Source organism: Poecilia formosa, unplaced genomic scaffold (genome assembly GCF_000485575.1).
Source record: "Poecilia formosa unplaced genomic scaffold, Poecilia_formosa-5.1.2 Scaffold374, whole genome shotgun sequence".
NCBI classification, from domain to species: domain Eukaryota; kingdom Metazoa; phylum Chordata; class Actinopteri; order Cyprinodontiformes; family Poeciliidae; genus Poecilia; species Poecilia formosa.
In genome coordinates this window covers 117435-137564 of record NW_006800313.1, presented here as the reverse complement: position 1 = coordinate 137564, position 20130 = coordinate 117435, and the positions used below count along the sequence as shown (strand labels likewise).

General features: G+C 42.0%; 2 protein-coding genes across 5 annotated transcripts; one reads left to right on the top strand and one right to left on the bottom strand.

Annotated features, from left to right (window-relative positions):
- Positions 1–47: 47 nt before the first annotated feature.
- LOC103154095 (U3 small nucleolar RNA-associated protein 14 homolog A) lies at positions 48–1879 on the bottom strand. Its single transcript, XM_007575255.2, has one exon. It carries the CDS (start codon positions 1764–1766, stop codon positions 246–248), a length of 1521 nt encoding a protein of 506 aa, XP_007575317.1. The 5' UTR covers positions 1767–1879; the 3' UTR covers positions 48–245.
- A 2066-nt stretch (positions 1880–3945) lies between these two features.
- On the top strand, positions 3946–18664 carry ccdc93 (CCC complex scaffolding subunit CCDC93). Of its 4 annotated transcripts, none has more exons than XM_016662436.1 (23): positions 3946–4082; positions 4231–4344; positions 5886–5980; positions 7078–7189; positions 7867–7965; positions 8523–8579; positions 8706–8806; positions 10681–10698; positions 11027–11060; positions 11276–11365; positions 13217–13303; positions 13434–13550; positions 14089–14151; positions 14913–14986; positions 15088–15169; positions 15266–15340; positions 15437–15508; positions 16373–16481; positions 16579–16661; positions 16755–16792; positions 16922–17006; positions 17105–17218; positions 18171–18664. In XM_016662436.1, the coding sequence occupies exons 1-23, from the start codon at positions 3996–3998 to the stop codon at positions 18225–18227; spliced, it is 1863 nt and encodes a 620-aa protein (XP_016517922.1). In that variant the 5' UTR covers positions 3946–3995; the 3' UTR covers positions 18228–18664. The 4 variants fall into 4 exon arrangements, with proteins under 4 accessions (XP_016517922.1, XP_016517921.1, XP_016517923.1 ...); XM_016662435.1 differs by having other exon boundaries at positions 11024–11060; XM_016662437.1 differs by lacking the exon at positions 10681–10698.
- The last annotated feature ends 1466 nt before the right edge of the window (positions 18665–20130 follow it).

Here is a 20130-nt window from a genome sequence, read left to right as displayed (position 1 = left end):
ATCAGCGTCTCCTCCAGCGGAGCCGACCGTTCAGAGCAGTCGGCTGCTTTTGTCTCTCTCAGGACATTTTCTCTTCCACTGGGGACGCTTACGGACTCCAACACGCAACAGCTGTCATCGCTGTCGGATGCCTCCGACTCGACTGCTGCGTGCTCCGTCGCCTCCTCTGGCAAAACACCTCCTGCTGCGTCAGACTCCTGAGCTTGATGCAGTTTCCTCCTACTGTTAAACTCTCTGAGGAGGGCTTACTCTTCTGTTTCCACAACCTGACACTCCTCCTCTTCCTCACACACAGCCTGTGCTGCCTCAGTCACCGTGTCACTCAGCTGCTGCTGCTGCTGCTGCTGCTGCGCTGGTTCTGCAGTTAGTTTGCCTTTCATCCACGGATTCGATGCATCTCGACCATCCACCGCATCGTTCACAAAGTCAGGAAGCAAATCACCTGCCTCCTCCTCCGCCTCCTCCTCCTCATCGTCGTCATCATTGTCGTTGAGTGGAGTAATCAACTTTTGAGTGAGCTCTTTGTTCATCTCCAGCTGCTGCTGCATGGCTTTGCGAGCCTCTTCGTCATATTTGGCCATGATGACCTTTGACTTGGCCCACTTGCTGCTGTTCTGGTGTTTTAGTGACATCCTCTCCTGCATCCTGGCCAGCTCCATCTTATTCAGCTCCTCCAGGGCAACCGCTGGATCCAGCTTCACCATCTCGTCAAAGTGCTTCAGGAACTCCTTCCGCTTGGCCTTGTTCTGCACTTTGTGATACTTCTTGCTTTTGATTTTTCTCTCTCTCCGAGCCTTGGCCTCATAGTAGGACTGCAGGGCCCGGGCTTTTTGCAGCTCAGCACGGCGGATCTTGGCCTCCTCCAGGCTCATGGCCTTTACTGACGCCTCCTCAGCAGGGGTCAGAACGGGGTCAGTAAGGGGCTGCTTGTTGGCAGACAGCAGAGAAAAGATCTCCTGCTCCAGTGGAGTCCGAGCCTTCCAGCCCACCACCAGTCTCTCTACCGGTTTGGGGCCGGCCGGGTCCTGGTTCAGAGGGAACAGCAGCTGTTCGGCCCTCTGGTTCTGGATGATGACGCCGTCCCAGCGGCTCACCTCTGAGGCTGCCTTCTGGAAAGCCATGTCCCTCTGGATCCTCTCAGTCTCTTGTTTGCTCAGAGGAGATTCGATGGTTTTCTCAGAGAGCTGCAGATTCTTCAACTGCTTTCTGCTTTTAGCTGGGACAGCGGAGGTCTTTTCTAAGCTCCCGATCAGATCCGACAGCTGGACCTTACCGGGACCACCGTCAGGGTTCACAGAGAACTCGGACATGTGTCCGGCCGCCTCGGACCTCTCCCCCAGCGCCTTCTTCCTCTTCCCACCCAGAGACCTGATGGCCTCCAGCAATTTTTGCCGTTTTCGTTCATCCTCTCCCTCGTCCTCCTCGCCGCTCACGGTTTCTTCCTCTCCTCTGTCCATACCGCCTTGCTCTTCTTCTTCCTCTTCATACACCGGCTGTTGATCCCCCTCGCTGACGACAGGAGCACCGGAGCTCACCGTTAACTTCCTTTTATTACTTTTTTTCTTGGAGTCTTTCGCCATGCTGAAGACCACACAGAGCTCAATCTCACATGTGCCCCAAACACAAACGCTGTCGCAAAGCCTGGTCGTAACAAGAGCAGGAGTGTCGCAAAAAAATGTTTCCGTCTCTTTGTAAACTTTCCTCCCTTTGGGTTTTCTAAAGTCTCTTTCCACGAAGGAACTTCTCGAGCCTACAGGCCACAACATCAGATGGGTGACGTAGAAATCATTTCTTTTACTCAGATGAAATTATGTCGGAATCATTCAGCTGTTTGTAGAAAGCTTCTTCTTCTTCTTTTGAATTTTATTGGCGGCTGGCAACCAACTTAAGGTGCATTTACCGCCACCTACCAGATTGGAGTGTGGTCATCATTAGTTTGTAGAAAGCTTCACTATGTGATCAGATTTAAAGGGCGCACTCTTTCACTGCTACTGCAGAAAACGAAGTGGGCTACAGGAACAGCAAAGTATTTAAAAAAAATACTTGGCATACAAGTTAAGCTATATCGACTAACTTAATGACAGTGCAAGTCACATTTCCTTCTCTGTTAAAATAAGCGATGCAGCCTTTCCCACTTGTGTGGGCTGTTGCCCTCTGGGGGGCGCCATATAGATGGATGGATTTTAAACAGTAGTGGAGAAACACTGCAGTAGTGCTGTGATCACAGTACGCTCCAGTGAAACATTTGGTTTATCATAATTGCTAATGAAGTACAGTTTTAGCTACTTGGATGGAATGAGCGGGTGAAGGAGCTTCATGCTGTGGCCAGGCGGGCCTTTAAGGCTGTGGTTGACAGAAGCATGCTCTTATTTTGGAGTAGAAGAAACGGGCAAATGCACATTTTAAATATGACCTAGGTTTTATTAAAAGAAATGAGGATACAATGAAGTATAATTTACTCACAAGAAAAATGCAAAACAACTGCACACATGATTTCTGGAAGGAAATAAAGAATATGAATAATGATAAAACAGGTCTGCCAATAAATATCGACGGCGTAAACGGAGCAGAGGAAATTACTCAGATGTGGCAGAAGCATTATTATGAACTATTTAACTGCGTCAAAAGCTCCCCGGCAGGTGGTATGGATGAGGTGTCTGCAGAGGACTGGAAATATTCAAGCAGAAAACTCTTTCCTTTGTTTGCTCTGTGTTTTTCTGGGTTTTTAGTCGATGGCATTTCATTTCATCTGATTCACTTTTATCTGTTATATTAGTGCCTATTATAAAGGCACTAATATAAGCTGGCATAATAAATAATAGGGATAATTATCGGCCCATAGCGTTAGCCAGTGTACTATCCAAGGTTATGGAGAGGATTATATTGAGTATGACTGAACATTTTCTGCTTACTTCAGATAACCAGTTTGGTGTTAAATCACCCCATGCCACAGATATGTGTGTATTCGCTTTGAAAGAGATTTCAAATGGGTGGATAAAGTGCTATATAAGTTCAGTCCATTTAGAGGAAATGTGAAAAATATTTCACCAAGGACAGAGTATTGCTTTTATAAAATGTTACAGTATGCCAGTATTACTGACATTTCTCCGTCCTAAGAACAGGGAGGATCAACGACAGAACATTTCCGTTCACTGCACTTTACAGAAACCTACAAAATAGAGCAATGAAACAGAGAAAGTAGTAGAGAGTTCAGAAAAACAACAAAGAAAAAGAAAGACTTACAATTTTAAGATGTTGTGGACTCGTTATGTATGTGACATCATCAGAACCGATGATGATTGGGATCGGACGCCTGGAGTGGAAAAACATTTATGGGTGTCTTCTTTGCCTGTACACATAAGGTGCTGTTTTTATGCAGACATTTTCTACGTTTTTCATACTGGGCTGACATTTCTTTTACTCTGAGTATGCTTTTAATAACTACAACATATTTAAATGGTGTGAATTTACCCTTCTTATTCTTATTTTTCAGTGTTTACATTATTTTACCTTTTGTGAGTATGCATTTTATTTACCTGTAAGTTGATGCTGGCACATAAATTTCCCCAGTGTGAATAGAAGATGTTTCTATTATATTCCATTCTTTATTGTACTCAGTTTATTCTATTCTACTCATTCAGATGGACTTGTTAAATGTGAACAGAATGCCTCTCATGTTTAATTTTCGTATGTTTACAATTGTATTTTATAAAAAAAAAATATTAAGTTGGTTGAAAAATAATAATAATAAAAAAAATCTGGATATTTTATAGTTCTGGAGAAGATAAACAAATGAGAATCAAGGTTTTGACCACAACACAAACCTTAAGAAGACTAAATTAATAGTTTGAGTAATTGCAGGTTGGTATCCTAATCATTCCAGTTGGTGGCGGTAGAACACCAAAACGCTGCATGTCTACGGGACAAGAAGAAGAGCATCCACTATTTCAATCATGTGACGTAGTCATGTGACACAGCATCGCATTTCTTTCATCATGGCGGCGACTGCGTCTGTCTTCCTCAGAGTGAGAGCAGGGTCTAAGGTTGGAGCAGAGTACGACCAGGAAGGCCAGCTGATCCAGGTAGCGTTCAGAACCCAGACGGGCTCCATCGAGTTCAGCTTAAACTACAGAACCGGACCGAATGAAAGCTGGACGAGGATAAAACTGGGGCTAGTCTCTGCTAACACACAGCTAACTGATTCTGATTGTGGTCACTTGTGTTATTCAGGTGGAGAGCAGAGAGGATGAGGAACAAACAGTGAAGCTGGCAGAAATCTTGGAGCTGCTGCTGGCTGCGGGTTACTTCCGGGCCCGCATCAAAGGCCTGTCTCCATTTGATAAGGTGCTTCATCTAATTACCCCCAAGCAGGGGCGGATCTAGAAAAAAATATCTAACGGGTGCTGAGAGGGGGGCAAGGATTTTTCAGGGGTGGCAGCATCATTCTATAGACCCAACATTGGACTTAATTTTATTGTTGCAAAATCTTGGTTTTAACTTGCATTGTTTCAAAATCAGCTTCATGTAGCGCTGAGGATTAAATATAAATACTTAATATAGTATAGTTAATTATTTTTACATCTTTCATACTGCTGCTAATTGATATGCATTACTGGATTGGACAGCGCCTATTTGTTTGATGCATTGAGTTATGTCCAGAAAACCATTCTATCCCAATGCAGGACGAGCAGAAATCTGTCACAAAAATATTAGTAGCTCCACCATTTACTATCAGATATAAAAGACGATTTGAAATAAAGCTGAGAAAACTGATGTTTGATAAATACATTTTCTGTGATGCAAATCTATAAACGGTTTGGTTTCTGTTAGCTCTGTCAAGATGCAAGAAAGGGCAAATTTCTCTTATGTTGGTCAATCCTTTCATTTGTCTGTTCCATTTGCACAGCAGCATAAAAAATGTCTACAGTTTGATTTCACAGAAGTTTGATTTAATTGAAATTATATTGTGTCGTTTACATGTTCCCTTTATTTTTTTGAGGAGTGTATAATGGGCCGTGTTAGTGATTTGTATTTTGTTTTTCTTTTTTTACTTTTGAAAAAAATGCCACACACAAAGTGTAATTTACATTGCTGTCTAATAAAGGTTTAACAAAATAGGTTTAAACATTCTCAGCGGAGCTTGCCGTCTCTCAGTATTCTGCTTTTGATATTGAATAATCTAGACCAAACACTTTCTGGGCCCCCCTGTGGATTTCAATAGGGAGAGTTAGACTTTGGTTTTCTGCTTCAGTTTGGGAACCTCTGACCTAGACCATGGTTGAAGTGTTCCAGTTTTGGAGCTAAAAAAATTTTGGTTTAAGATATTATTGAATGATTGCAGAATAATCCAGAACAAGGGTTCCTAAATACACTGCTCAAAAAATAAAGGGAACACTCAAATAACATATCCTAGATCTGAATGAATGAAATATTCTTATTGAATACTTTGTTCTGTACAAAGTTGAATGTGCTGACAACAAAATCACACAAATCATCAATGGAAATCAAATTTATTAACCAATGGAGGCCTGGATTTGGAGCCACACACAAAATTAAAGTGAAATGTTCCCTTTATTTTTTTTGAGCAGTATATTTTCATGGCATGTCCCCCACAAACAGAATTAGATACGGGGTGGGGGCTGCTTTGGGAATCCACAGACAATGCTACAACATAAAACATCAACTTGGTGTGTTTCTTTTCTAACTTTTATTCACTATGTAATCATTATTACATTAGTTTAGCATAAATGTTGCCTCATACCTTTTGATTTTTGTTGGGGGGTTTTTAGCAGTGTTCTCCCAGTGTATTTTAAGCCTGGCGGGCCACCAGGCTTTACTTTATCATTGCATCTCTCTGAGCTTGTTTTTGCTTTGCTTTTCCACAGGTTGTTGGTGGAATGACCTGGTGCATAACCACATGTAACTTTGACATAGATGTCGATCTACTCTTCCAGGAAAACTCCACCATTGGACAGAAAATGTAAGTGATATATGATGGCAGTGTTCATGAAATCTTCTGAGCCATTTCTGCCAAACTTGCAAATGTGAGTGTTTCAGGCAGGACTTTTTTTGAAACATGTAGGACACTGTACTTGAATGCTGCAGAATTGCCTTTATTGAAGGGACATTGTAGTGACCTCTCCATGTTGACATGGAGCGTTTATACTTTTTGTTCCATATATATTTGACACTGTCCTTTAACCACCATGGATAAAAATGCTGTACATGCAACAAATTACAGCTGCTGGTTTTGATGAGGACAGCCATGTGCCTGGCAGTAATGTTTGTGATCGCTGTGAGATGTGATGAACAGCACTGTGACACCAACTGTGGGACATTGAAGGGTTATTGTGATTTCAGTGTGTTGAGAAAGAAGATGAAGAGCTTCAGTTAGTAAGAATTATTTCCGTGTCTTATATATTTATGTTCATGTCAACCTTTGACCTTCGTGTTGTTAGTCACACTTGTAGTGTTTATTACAGCCTGTTTCCTGCCTGGGTTTTTGTTTTGGTGACACGCCAAGATCATAACTGGCTTCTCCTTTCCTGGAAACGTGCCAGACTTAGGGAGGCATTTAACATGAGCATCAATATTCAGCTCAAGAGACATGCGCAGATGGACACTGCATGGTGGCACCTGTCCTTTTTCCTCTGGACAAATAAAGGGCCTTTCTGAAATCATTTTGTTTACATTGTAGTGTGAGGCCCAGGGCAGCATTTCTGGATTCAAAATGCTATATTACCGGTTGCCCCATGTTTTTGTAATTTTGCCTGACGATACTGCTTTTAACTGATATCCATATTTTCAGATTTATGCTCCTTCTGCATAATTGCAATCTTTTCACAGTGACAGATATTGCATTGCTTGTTTTGGTTGTTTATCTAATAGCTTTTATTGTGTGTCAGATTCTCACTTTAACTAAAGTACCAAAAGACCTACAAAATTTAAAAATCCGGTATTTCTGTGTTTACAATTTCAGAAGCTATAAATGTGTAACACTATGTTAACAGGAGAAATGTTTGTTTGGTTATTGTTGATGAATGTTCCATTTTAAATTATTTTTGTCTGTTTCTTCAGAGCCCTGACAGAGAAAATAGTTTCTGTTTTACCAAAGATGAAGTGTCCTCATCGCCTGGAACCCCATCAGATCCAAGGCTTGGATTTTATCCACATTTTCCCAGTCATACAAGTAAGACGCATACTTCAATTAGACATTTTAAAACGGCAAAACTATGATAGTTTTTACTATAATTCAGTCATCATTCACTTAACTTTGCTTACTAGGAAACATTAAAGCTACATAAGCTGCACTGTGTTCAAAGCCACGTAAGTTTCTCATGACAGACGGTTTGAGGGCGTGTTCAGGTGGCACCACTTCATTTAATTTGAAGGAAGTCTGCTACATCAGCGGTCCACTGGATGAGGTTCATACATACATCGATATCTGCCATGATTCATTAACTTACCAACACTTGGACTAAACGGTGACAGTTCAGGTGACTTCAGCTTTTAAACACAAACAACAGAACTCGTAAGCGGAGGACCCATGTCTCCTCTTCGGGCTGAGCCCAGCCGGGCTCCATGGGGCCACCAGGCGCTCGCCAACGTGCCCCACCTAGAGTGGGGCCCCGGTGACCCGCGTCCGGGCAAGGGAACACTAGATCCAAAGTTATTGTCCATCATAAGAAGTCTTAATTATATCTTTAATAACTTACTTCACTAGTTATTTCCCGTTTTAAAAGATTAATGACTGATTAATAAGTTCATAACCAAGGTTCATTACTACTTGTTGTAATTTGACGCTGTCCACTCTCCATGGCACTCGGTTTGTTCTTGTCTTGCATGAGACATTTGTTGTTGTTTCAGTGGCTGGTGAAGCGAGCCATAGAGACAAGAGAAGAGATGGGAGATTATGTGAGAGCCTATTCCATTTCTCAGTTCCAGAAGAGCCATGCCTTCCCCGAGGTACGAGCACACGTTTAGAACCGATGTTCTTAGATCGTGCAGTTTGCAGATGGTGGGTTCTGCAACAAACTCTCATTTGTCAGTAGCAATATTTTCTAGCTGTGTGGCATTTCGCTGCCGTCAATATGCAAAGTGCTGAAAGTGCTTTATCGGTAATGGCTAAGGATAGAAAGTAAACAGTTGCCATAATAACACTGGTGAACTGTCTTGGTGTGGACAGGAACTTACTGCCAATAGTTCAATGTCTGGACTATTCAAACTGATGGTTTGAACAGTAACAGTAACGTTACACCTTCAAGTCAGCATCTTACCTGTCACTATTTCTCTTTTACTTTCTGACTGAACATCAACTCATTTGAAAAATAAAATGGAGCTATTTCAATAACTGTTTAGTCTTTTGGCAAATTGAAATAAAGACGTATGCATTATATTCCAGTCTAATTTAGAATCTACAATTTTGAATTTCTCACTATTAAAGTTGATATCCTAATGTTACTTTCCATCTTATATATGTACTTTCATCTATTTAGTTCTTGTATTTTGAAACTCTGGTCTAGGATGAAGAACTCCTCCAGAGGAAAGACAAAGCTGTGAAGGCCGTTCTGGACGTATTGGTGAGCAGCCGCAATGCGACCGACGCAAAATGAAATGCTTGGTGTCTCTCATGGTTTCAAACTACGAGCGGATCATTTGGTTGCAGTTGGTCGGATGGCATGTGAATGAGCTCTGGTGTTTTTCAGGAAGTGTACAAACCTGAGAGGAAGTACAGAAGACAGAAAGACGCAGAACTCCTCCTGGATGAGGAGTCCAGGATCCACTTTACTCTGCTGGAGTATGGCAGGTAATATTTCCCTCCAGGCCGCCGTGCGGCCAAGCTGTTGAGGCATAGCATTCTACTACAACACAAAACGTGCAGCCCACCTTTTACAGGTAAAACACAGGAATGTATTAGTTAGTCTTTGCTGTTCAGAAATTGTCCCATAAATGTCAAAGCTGCACTACTGTACAGCATCTCATTCCAAAAAGGAAAAACATCTAGTGGACAAAACGAGAACAGACGGTTTCCCACTCCATCTTCTTTGCTCTGTTATTTCACTGCAGACTGTTGCACAAAAGTTCCAAGAGGGTTAAATAAAAATAAAAAAACCTTGATTGAATGTATTAACCTTTATAAAAAAAATACTTTAATCTGTGAATAAATTGATCTCCTCCAGCTATGAGTGCCATCTGACGAGTGTCAATAATGCATTTCTACTGACACTAGTAGAAATGGCAGCGCTCCCGAGTCATCCCAATCGAAACAGCCAATCAGAGCCAGGAGGAGGGTCTTAGCGCTGTTAATCAATCTCATGCACTCTCTGCTAAATGTGCTAATGGCAGAGAAACAACTTACCATGTTCCAGGAAACCTGTTCAGCCGCTGTCATTGTTGGCTATGCTAACTAGCCTGAGCATTGATGACAGACTCTATTAGCTGCAGCGCAGCAGAGAGGGGCAGAGTGTGAGCAGCCCACACAAAGGGGTGTTTGACAGCTCTAAGACCCGCCTCCTGCCTCTGATTGGTTGTTTCTAGTTGGCACTGGGAGAAGAGCTGGCTTTTTTCCCCCCACAGTTTAGTTTCTCTCATACTAAACTGTCACAACATCACAGTTGACAGTTTCAACAAATATGTGTAACAAAATGCATATAAAAGTTACATACTGCATCTTTAACCATAATAATGAAAAGGGAGAGGGAGTATTTGTCCAGCCCTTCCTCCCCAGAAATGTTGGCGTCGTCGCTGCTTCCTGAACTGTGTGGCTCTTGTAAAGAGAGCTGCAGTCCTTCATCAGAACCAGCTCCCTCTTCTTCATTGCTCCATCCACCTTCTTCCTCCAAAATTGCAGATAAATTGCTGAAATGCTCACCATTCCCTTTGCTTCTGTGCACTCAGCCTTATTCGGTCATGTTTTGACTAAACCTCATCACGTCACAAAATGGCGTTTGACCCTGTTACCACAGAAGAAAACGGCGTCTGAAAACATTCTGACATTGAACTGAGAGTTCATGACCAGAAAGAAAAATACCGCAGTTTCTTTCGATTTTTACAACTATATATCATTATCTTTGCATTTTATTCCACAGCATTTCATTGCATGCTTATAAAGCTCGTATTGGCTCAGTCTTTGTCAGGTTACCTGCTCTGGCCACGCAGCTGGTTAGATATGATGCTCATAGCTTACAGCTCTTAGCTTACTGTACCAGCGTATCCATACATTAATGCGATGGTTCTGAAGTATCTTTGCTCCCTCTTGGGAACATACTTTTTTTTTTTTATGCCCACCCCAAACTGAAATACTGTGGCGAACCTGATAGCAGAAATGGACAAATGGTTTGTCCTTCAGTTCAGCTGTAACAGCAGCAACAGAGCTAAAGGTTCACACAGTAAGCTCTTAAAGTGTTGAAATCAATATATAGAAATTAAGATTAATAATAATGATTTACCTGTAAATTCACTATCAAATAAAGGCGACTGCAGCCAATAAAACCTTAAAAAACTGGGTTCTGTTGTTGTAACGGGTCATGTGGTGGAGTTAAAATGTAACATCCCTTAGTCCAGGATCTAACGCGGCGTGTTTAACTCTTTTAATGTACATGTTACTGTGCAGTTTCTTAAATATGCACATTCTCTTTTTCTGGTCACATTCTTCCTTCACCCATCCATCTCTGAACGTAGAATGTGTGAAGCTATGCTGTGAGTACTGGACCTGTGTGAGCATCCTCCTCTGCATGCCTCTGATAACAGCTGTGGAGACGTGTGTGTGTGTGTGTGTGAGCTATGCTGTGAGTACTGGACCTGTGTGAGCATCCTCCTCTGCATGCCTCTGATAACAGCTGTGGAGACGTGTGTGTGTGTCTGTGTGTGTGCGCGTGCGTGTGTGTGTGAAGGTCTCCATGTTTAAGCATGGACTTGAGCATAGATGTGAACAGTTTGGCCTGTTGTTCTTGTGAGGTTTTGTTTTAACGTCAGAGTTTTGACATTGCAAGCATCGACTAAGCGCATTTCTTTTTGTCTCCAGGAGATATGGACTAAATAAGCAGTGTAAACAAAACAAGGTGAGCATGAGGATCATGTTGCTTGTTGGCTTAATAAACATGTGAAAAGCTTGTGTCAGATCGAGTTATTTTGTCAGTTGAAATATTGCGCGCCTACATCTTCTGCAGCTGATTAGTTTGTGCCATGTAGATAATTTGAAGGAACATTTACATGGGATGATAGTTTTTGTTTTGGATGTTCAGCCTCATCAGTGCATTTTCTTTTCCATTTGTAGGACGATGAGGGTCAGGTCAGCGGGCCTCAGGCGATGCCTGCCAGCATGTCAGACGTGCTGGAAGAAGACAAGCTGCAGGCAGCAGAAGAGGTGATCACTCCATCCAAGTGCAGCTGCACCTCTGTGTCACTGACAAGTCATGTATTTAACCAAGTGAAACCCATACAGACTCACTCCACACTCACCTGTGGCATAATTTATCAACAGCAATGCTAGAAATATAATTATTGCACTTGCTTATCTATTTATGTTCTATTTTTGGTTATTCATTCTTCAGTTTACCCCTGAAGGTTACAGAGCTCTATTTAAGAAACCCAAAAGATTAACTTAAAAAACAATAAGTATGCACAGAAGCCTCTGACTTGGCTAAAGGTCTGTTAATAGAATTGCTGTAATGTAATCGCCGAATGTACCAAAGCTTGTTGGTACATTTGGTACCAACAGGTTTCACAACTCGGATGCAGAACTTGTCTACAACCTTTGTTTCATTTTCAGCTGCTGTGGTTCACTTTCACACTGCAGTGCCAAACTGTCCAAACCCTTTAAGCAACCTGTTCCCCTCCTCGCCTGTGGTGGCGCTGCACCAAGAACCACTGAAGGAAACGACACAAAATCCTCTGACCAAGACACTTGGCGCTACTTCCTTCTTCACTAAATGTACACAAAAACACAGTAGCGTCAGATTTTAGTAGCTGTAGGATTTCTCTTTTGTCTTTGGTAAAAGTCATCAGGCCATTTCCTCCTCTGGCGTTAGACTGTCGTGACAGAAACCACTGGAGATCTACGCACAGAGTCGGTCCATCGGGACGACAGCCGTGTCTCGGGGACGTTACCTTTGCTGAGGAAGGCCGTGGTTAAGGCTACTGCTTGTGACCTTCTTCAACAAACACGTTGCTTCCATTAAATGCTTAGAAATGCCATCCGTTTGGCAGCGACTCCACCTTTTAGAAACCTAGGTTAGTTCAGCAGATTTTTACTTTTCTTTGGTCACACAAGCATATTTTTTGTAATGGTGGGTGATGTGCCAAAAAATATATCAGTGTTCTAACAGGAACATTATTTTTCTTTATTTTCTGCATGTAAAGGTAATTTTATTTCTATAGCAGATTTTCAGCAAACAGGGCAACACAAAGTGCTTTACAGGAATTAAAAGGAAATGCAAACAAAATAAACCAAATTATTCAGGGTTGCTAAGTCCTCTGGTCTAATTCCTTTTCTGGGTCGGAGGAATACGAGTCTAAAACGTCGTAGTTTTCTGGATTCTTGGTTTGTTCTAATCCCTGTTCTGCTAAATAAGTATGAGTATTCTCTGGACTTTCTAAGTCTGCTCTAAATTTGTAAAAGTAATGAGAACTCCACAGTTTCTAAGTAATAATAAAAACTAAATGTTCCTGTTCTGGAAGATTTTTTTTTTTTCTGGATTCTAAGTTTGTTCTAATTCCTTTTCCGGTTGCAGTGACAGGAGTCTCTGCGTAATCATCTAAAAATTAATCAAAGAAGTATAATATTGGTCTAAATAGTGAGCACTCCACAGTCTCTAAATAATAATAGGGGAATGAAATAAAAAAGAGGAAAGGACACATGAGGGCAACTTTCAGACAAAACAAATGTAAAACCTTGGAGAAACGTGAGGGATTCAGGCTGAAGGAGCAGCTGACGTTTCACTGGTCACAACTCTGGATATTTTGTCTTTCTCAAAACATTTGGTTTAGTTTGAAAACTGAACAGCGCCAAGACTTGTTGGAAGTGCCTTGCAAAACCTGGCTTGTGCTTCCATGCAAAATAATTTAAATTCCGCACTATCTAGTACCACAACCAAAGAGGATGTGTTATTCAGCTGCGGCCAGAAAGGTTCAGCAGACCAAGTCTTTTCATCGAGTCAGTTTGAAATAAGAAGACACTTGGGGTGAGCTGCTGTGCTTTGTGCTTGTTTTGGTGCAGGGGAAGCTGACTGCGAGTGCTGTGGGTCAGATAGTTGGACTCCAATCTGAGGAGATCAAACTGATTGCCTCGGAGTACGCTGGAAAGGTCAGCAAAGCATCACACCCATGTTGCACACAGCCAGCAGTCTGTTTCTATTACCGGCTCTATGGAACAAGACGTAGCGATGCAGGAGATGGCCACGTTTTGTGATCATATGTCGTCTTTCACCTCGCAGCAGTTGGAGCGTTCTTCAGAGGAGCGGTCAGAGCGCTACGGTCCAGTGCAGCAGCACCGCCGGGCCGTCGCCTCACTGGACAAACAGATCCGACAGAAAGCCGAGCAGCTGAAGGAGGTCAGTGCTGCAAGTCAGGCCATTTCAAATGCAAACTGTGTGTTTCTGATGTAGATCCCAGCCAGGGAAGTTACTGCAACCTGCTCACAGAGAGCACAGGCTTACAGCATCTGTCTGCTGTAAACTAGAGCCGGCCACCTTTAAAAATAAAAAACCAGAAAACAGTTGGTGGTCTTAATCTAACAGTAATTTGACAGGAAGGGAAAGTCATGCGGCAAAGGAACCGAGATCGGTAGTGGAACCTCTAACCTCTGGGCTGCTCAACTTTATCTATTTGGGTTTGAGTTCGTCATTTGAAAATTTGTACTATTAGGTTGTTTTTTTGTAGAAGTTTTATTCTACTGGGTTCACAGAATCGGTTGCAAACTCTGTGCAGTATTTAAATAAAGAGTGCACTTTATGCTGATGTATTTTAAGTTCTGCAGAGTTTCTTTTCTTCTCCCAACAACTGTATCCATGGCTACGGACGACATAAGTCCCTGTATGTAGAGAGCAAACTGCATAAGAACCTAAACTCACATGTTTTCTGTCCCGACAGCTCAAAGTAAAGCATGCAGAGGTGAAAGCCTGCAACGAAGAGGCAAAGAGGAGTCTGCTGGAGGTAACTACTCCTGGCCAGTTTCATCCAGATTTCTCCTTTTGTGTTGTTTGTGCATCAGTGGTGATAACTGATTATTGCTGTGAGCGCCCAGGGTAACTACAGATAGATGTGTTTTTATTTGTTTTGTAACAATTGGATCGTATTGTACTGTGATTGTGACTGACTTGCTGTGAAACGATCTGTATTACTGCAGCTTTGCGCCTCATACAGGATGCAGCCATGTTTAGTGTCCCGGTCAGAAATGGATCAAACTTATAGAGCTACTTTAATGGTTGTAAAAAAAAATTTAATACATTTAAATAAACATTTCAGTAAACTCAAAAGTCAAAGCGAAACTTTGAAAAACAAGGGTGATCATTAAAGGATAAGAGTGTGAAAATGAAAACATCTCTGCCTTACAATAAGTTTTGTTTTTTTATTGTATTCAAATGTTGAGTTTATGTATTTAAGTTTATTTCAAATAGAGGTTTTTTCTTGGTATGGTAATGCCGTAAATGTATGAATTTATCAGTATAGGTTGGTATATAAATGAGAGTTTATCATACATGTTTGTGTAAAAGTATTTATGGTTATGTACGTTTTGTGCCATGGCGCCTCGACAATCAGTGTGAGCTTTTGGGCTGCGCTCAAACGTACTTCAAAATTAGAAAAGCTCGACCTTAACCTACCTTGTCAAAGCTAGGTAGTTGTTTTGTTGTTTTTTTTCCCCAACACCAATTTTGAAAATGCAAACCTAAATGTTGTTCTAAATCTGTTCCAAGGCTACAGAACACTCAGTAAAACTGGAGACTGAGATGAAGTCCCTGGAACAGATGGAGGAGCAAGCAGACAGTGGGTGAGCCGTCTTATTTTTACAACGCAGGGCTTGAATTAATAGCAGGTTTGGAGCACAGGACCCTTGACTAGCGGCAGAAGTGATGTAACTTTTGTCGGCAGTCTGATGGAGAAGCTCAGGGCTTTGGTGACGATGAATGAGAGCCTGAAGCAACAAGAGCAGCAGTTTCGGACGCACTGCAGAGTGAGCACATAAACCAGCCGTTCTGATGGGATTCGTTTCCCCTCGGTCTTAAAGCGTGTTTTGATTTTATTTAATAAAAACCTGCGTTATGTACAGGAGGAGATGGTCCGTCTGCAGCAGAACATTGAAGAGCTGAAGTCGGCGTCAGGACAGGACACCGAGGAGGAGCAGGTGCATGTCCAGCTGCACTAATAAATGCAGTGTTGTGTTAATTATTATAAAACCATGTCAGACCAGAGTGTTAAATGAGACCTTTTCTTTTCCCAGGAGAGGAGGCAGCTAATAGACCAGCAGTACAATTCAGACAGAGAGAAGCTGCAAAAAGTCCGCCTGCTCATGGTAACCACTGCTCTAGCATCACACACAGAGCGGCGTTCTCACCATCAGTAGCTTTATTATTGTCCCCAAAGGAACATTCCTCACTGAGCTGGGCGAAAAACATGAGCACACAATCACAGACTCGATCACTGCCTAATTGTAGTCCAAGCAGAAAAGGACACTCAGGAGAAAGGCATCAACACAGAAACCAGGAAAGCATCAGACTGAAATGACGTCGCATTCACAGCTAATTGTATTTTAAAATGCAGTTTTAGAAATATACATACATTTGAACATTGAGACCTCCACGAACAACAATTACAGAGCATCTAGTTGGACAAGAGCAATTAAATGATGATCGTAAAACTCAACGTGAGTGATGTAGGGTTATTTTTGATGTTGATGAAAGTAAAACATTAGTAGCAGGGGAGAGAGAGAGAACGATTAGTTGATGACGGCATGTCAGAAAGTCAACAGCTGATATAGCAGCAAATCATCCAAAACTGGAGGGTAGTAGAAAGGCCTTCTGACCTTCGAGGCTGATGTGTGGTTATGGGTCAAGGCTTTGGTAAATGGCTCGTACTTGAACAGCGCCCAGAGGTCCCCAAAGTTAGTTATTCACGCACACGATCAGACGCCGATGGTGGCAAGCTACCGGACAGTAGCCACAGCTGCAGCCTGCAAGGCTGCCATGTGCTGACCGGGCCTTCTGACCCCCACCAGCAGGCAAGGTGGATGAAGGGCCTTGCCAAGGACACTTCTTCATCCGCGGAGCGGGAATCGAACCAGCAACCTGCCAACTAAGCTTTAGTCGAGCTTTAGACACAAATTGCAAACATTTTTTCTGTCAGCCAACTTCCACAGGACTGCGTTTGCTCTCCTCAGGCTCGCAGGAACCGTGAGATTGCGATCCTGCAGAGGAAGATCGACGAGGTGCCCAGCCGGGCGGAGCTGACCCAGTACCAGAAGAGATTTATTGAACTCTACAGCCAAGGTGGATTCCTCTTCTGCGTCTGATATGTAGTTACAGACGGTGTTGCGTCATTTCTTCACGTGGACCTGTAAACATGTTTGTTGATCTTGTCTTCCAGTTTCTGCCACACACAAAGAGACCAAGCAGTTCTTCACTCTCTATAACACCTTAGATGATAAGAAGGTTTACCTGGAGAAGGAGGTAATCGCTTTTAATCTCGGATTGAATTCTGCCTGCAACAGTGATTTGGTAAACATGTTCAAAACATTGCTGAAGAATAATAATCTCATTTAGGTAAATCTGCTGAATTCAATTCATGACAACTTTCAACAGTAAGTAAAAAAAAAATATCTTGTTGAAAATTACATTGTCCTATTGATGTGAAGGAGAGTGCGGCTTTTGTTTTTCATGCTCCCTGGTTGTTGGTCTGCTGAGTTTTAAACGGCTCTGCTCTCTTCCAGAGCGATGTCGTCTGCAGCTGCCAGGGATCAGTTCCTCCGACAGATGGAGCAGATAGTGGAGGGGATCAAACAGAGTCGCATCAAGGTGTTGCTGCAGCTGCATCACTGGCGTTGTAAGACATTCCCTCCATCTGCTGGGCCGCGTCACTAACGGAGGCTTCTGCTGCCCGTCTGCCGTTTCAGATGGAGAAGAAGAAGCAGGAAAACAAAATGAGAAGAGATCAGTTGAATGACGAATACCTGGAGCTGCTTGACAAGCAGAGGCTCTACTTCAAGACCGTTAAAGATTTTAAAGAGGTAAGAAAGTCTTTAAGAAACTTTTGAATGCAATGAATTAAAGTTGCAAGCAGCTCAGTGCCGCTCTGGGACCCACAGTCACCACCACGTCCCCAACACTTTCACGCCGATCCCACACCCGTCCAATAGACGGTGCATTCGGTGAATCTTCTATATATTCACATATCTTTAAATTACATCTCTAAAGTAAAGATGAAGCAGATAAGTGAAAATCCCTTGGAGGAGTTTGTTAAAGTTTGAGGTGTGTAAACCTAAATGCCCACCTCCCTGTATATTTTAGGACAAACCTCCTTTGTTTTTTTTTTTGGGATCTACATACATACCAAGTTCCAGATCTCCATATTGTACGTTTTGGCCTTTCTCACGTTAGGGGGCGCTGTAGTGCAGTCTGGCCATTCCCACTTTTGGTTCCATTAAAAACATTTGATTTCACACAGGGGAACGTTTTTTGGTGAAGTTTGGTGAGCTTCCGAACGCGTTTAGGCCCCCAAATTATGTTTCTGGGGGTAAAAGAAAAAAATGAAAAGAAATTCTTAAAAAAACAAAAAACCAATAGGCCTTTGCGATGCTTTCGCTAAAGCTGTTCCAGAATAACTCCAGTTTATTCAGCAAAGCCCAAGTCCCGAAGCCGGAGCGGTACTCGACTCACAACAGAGCGTACCTAAGAACATACTTCTTACTGATGCATTTGCAGACTGCAGAACTGGAAATTTTTTGTATTGATGCCCCAAATCGCAGCATCCAAAAAGCTTTTCTTGTAGCACAGAAAAATAAATTACGGCACAGAACAAATCTCAATCATGCCTTTAAAACATTAAGGCATTTGCTCTGAGTATTCCTTCAAGAAAAGAAAAAAAACTGAAAGAAAAAAGTGAAGTTTGGGCTGATCAAAGTGTGCTAAGTTTTATAAAGTTTTCAGTAATCTGTTTTTGTTTTTTTTTTCTATCACCAGGAGTGCCGCAAAAATGAGATGCTGCTGTCCAAACTGAGAGCAAAAGGAGCTTCCTAACTTTGTTCTTCCTGCTGGCTCCGTGTTTTCCTAAGCTGGCCTGAAGCTTCGATATACGTTGGTTGAAGGATCACAGAACCTGGTTGTTTGTTATGCTTCACAGGCCAGGAACCCGGTTTCTTAACGGGTGCCAATCACAGCAGATTTTACCATGAGCGTCATTTGGCTTTAGAACTTTTTCATGGGATCGAGGCCTTTGGATCATAAAGATTTCAAATGACCAGCATGCTTTGTTGACATCTGTTTAGCCCAAGCTATTGGTGTATTATAACAAGACTGAACTAAACACTATAGTGATACTGTACATTTTCCCAAAGCCAACAAAAGGTCTTTGACACACACCTGTTCCTGCTTTAGTGCCTCAGATTCTGCTGTCGCCGTTTATTGTAACTTTATTTAGCTGTTGATCAATAAAATACTGGAAAACTTGATACCCAAAGTGAAAGTGGTCATTGATGAGTCTATGAAATGAACAGCCGACGGGTTGTGAATGTGTACAATCTTCAATCTCCACCAGGTGAGTAATGGAAAGAAAATCTAAATCGATAAACGTAAAGATTCTGACATTAATGTGAAATATTCTTCTTCGGCTTTTCCCTTCAAGTCGTCTGTCTGCGTTTAGTCCTGTTCTCTGCAGCCCTTTTCTTCCCCTTACACCAACTATCACCACGTCCATAAATCGTCTTCTTGGCTCCAGCCTCAACATCCTTCTACTGATTGGTCCTGTCCCAATACTTGCACCTCTTCCTTTGTTCAGGGACTTTGGCGAAGTATATAACACAAAGTGTCTAATCAAGGAAAACAAGTAGGAATATTTGTTAAATGGAGCTATACTCTCTGCAGATTGACCATTGTTGGGGATCAAACGTGGCTGCTGACCCACAGGGATGATCAGAAGAAGCTTGAGATCTGGATTTACTCCGTCCACTTCCTGGGCAAATTCATACAAAAATATCCAAGTGTGAGACGAGGTGAAGGCTGAAGTCAGCAGCCCAGTCTCAGTTGTTTGAATAAAGATTTTATTTGGTCAAATCTAGACCCTGTTGGGAAATATGAAATTATTTGCTATCCCAAGTTAAAAGGTGCGTTGCCAACAGTCAATGAGAAACAGAGACTGAGACACAACAGGAAGTAGAAGATGACTTCCTATGAAACTGTACAGCTCATAGTTGTATGTGCAGATAAATATTAAGAATTTGATAAATGTATTCCATTTTTAAAATATAAATATAGACAAAAGTTCCATTGCTGTTACGTTCAACATGCACATCTCATATAATCCAAGAAAGGCCCTTCAATATATATATTTTACTTGTTTATAACTTAAATTCAACAGATTGTCTTGTCTGAAAGTCCATTTGTTAAATGTGTGGTGCTCCGTATTTCAACCATGGTACAAAAGTCAGTGGAAACCAGTCTGTTAGTCTGAATTTAAGCTCTTTTTGAAATCCACAAACACTTTAAAAGTTTCTAGTTTTCCCTTGCAGCCTCGTTTCGCTGACTCTGAATAGATTACAAAATCAACTTGAAACCCTTTTTATTTTCCTAGGCTTTCATACCATAATCTTATACTTGTTTTATTCTTTGTATAATTTTAAGGTTGATTTTTTTTTTTTTATTGTACAACACCACGACATTCTTCCCATCAGTTCAGGTCCATAAACTGCAGTCTTCTCACAGAACAAACCTGTCCAGGTCAGAGTTATGCTCCAACTCTTCCCTGCGTTTTTGCTCCTTGTCATGTGATCATATTTGTCTTCCTGAGTTATACTTGCTGTATATCACCGCAGCACAGCTCGCTATATCATCTCTCTGATTGTGACGCTAAACAGACAGCTTCCATCTTTCTCTCCAGTCCACTTCCTGCAGTAATCTGCAGTCTGGACCTCTTGAGCTATCTGAC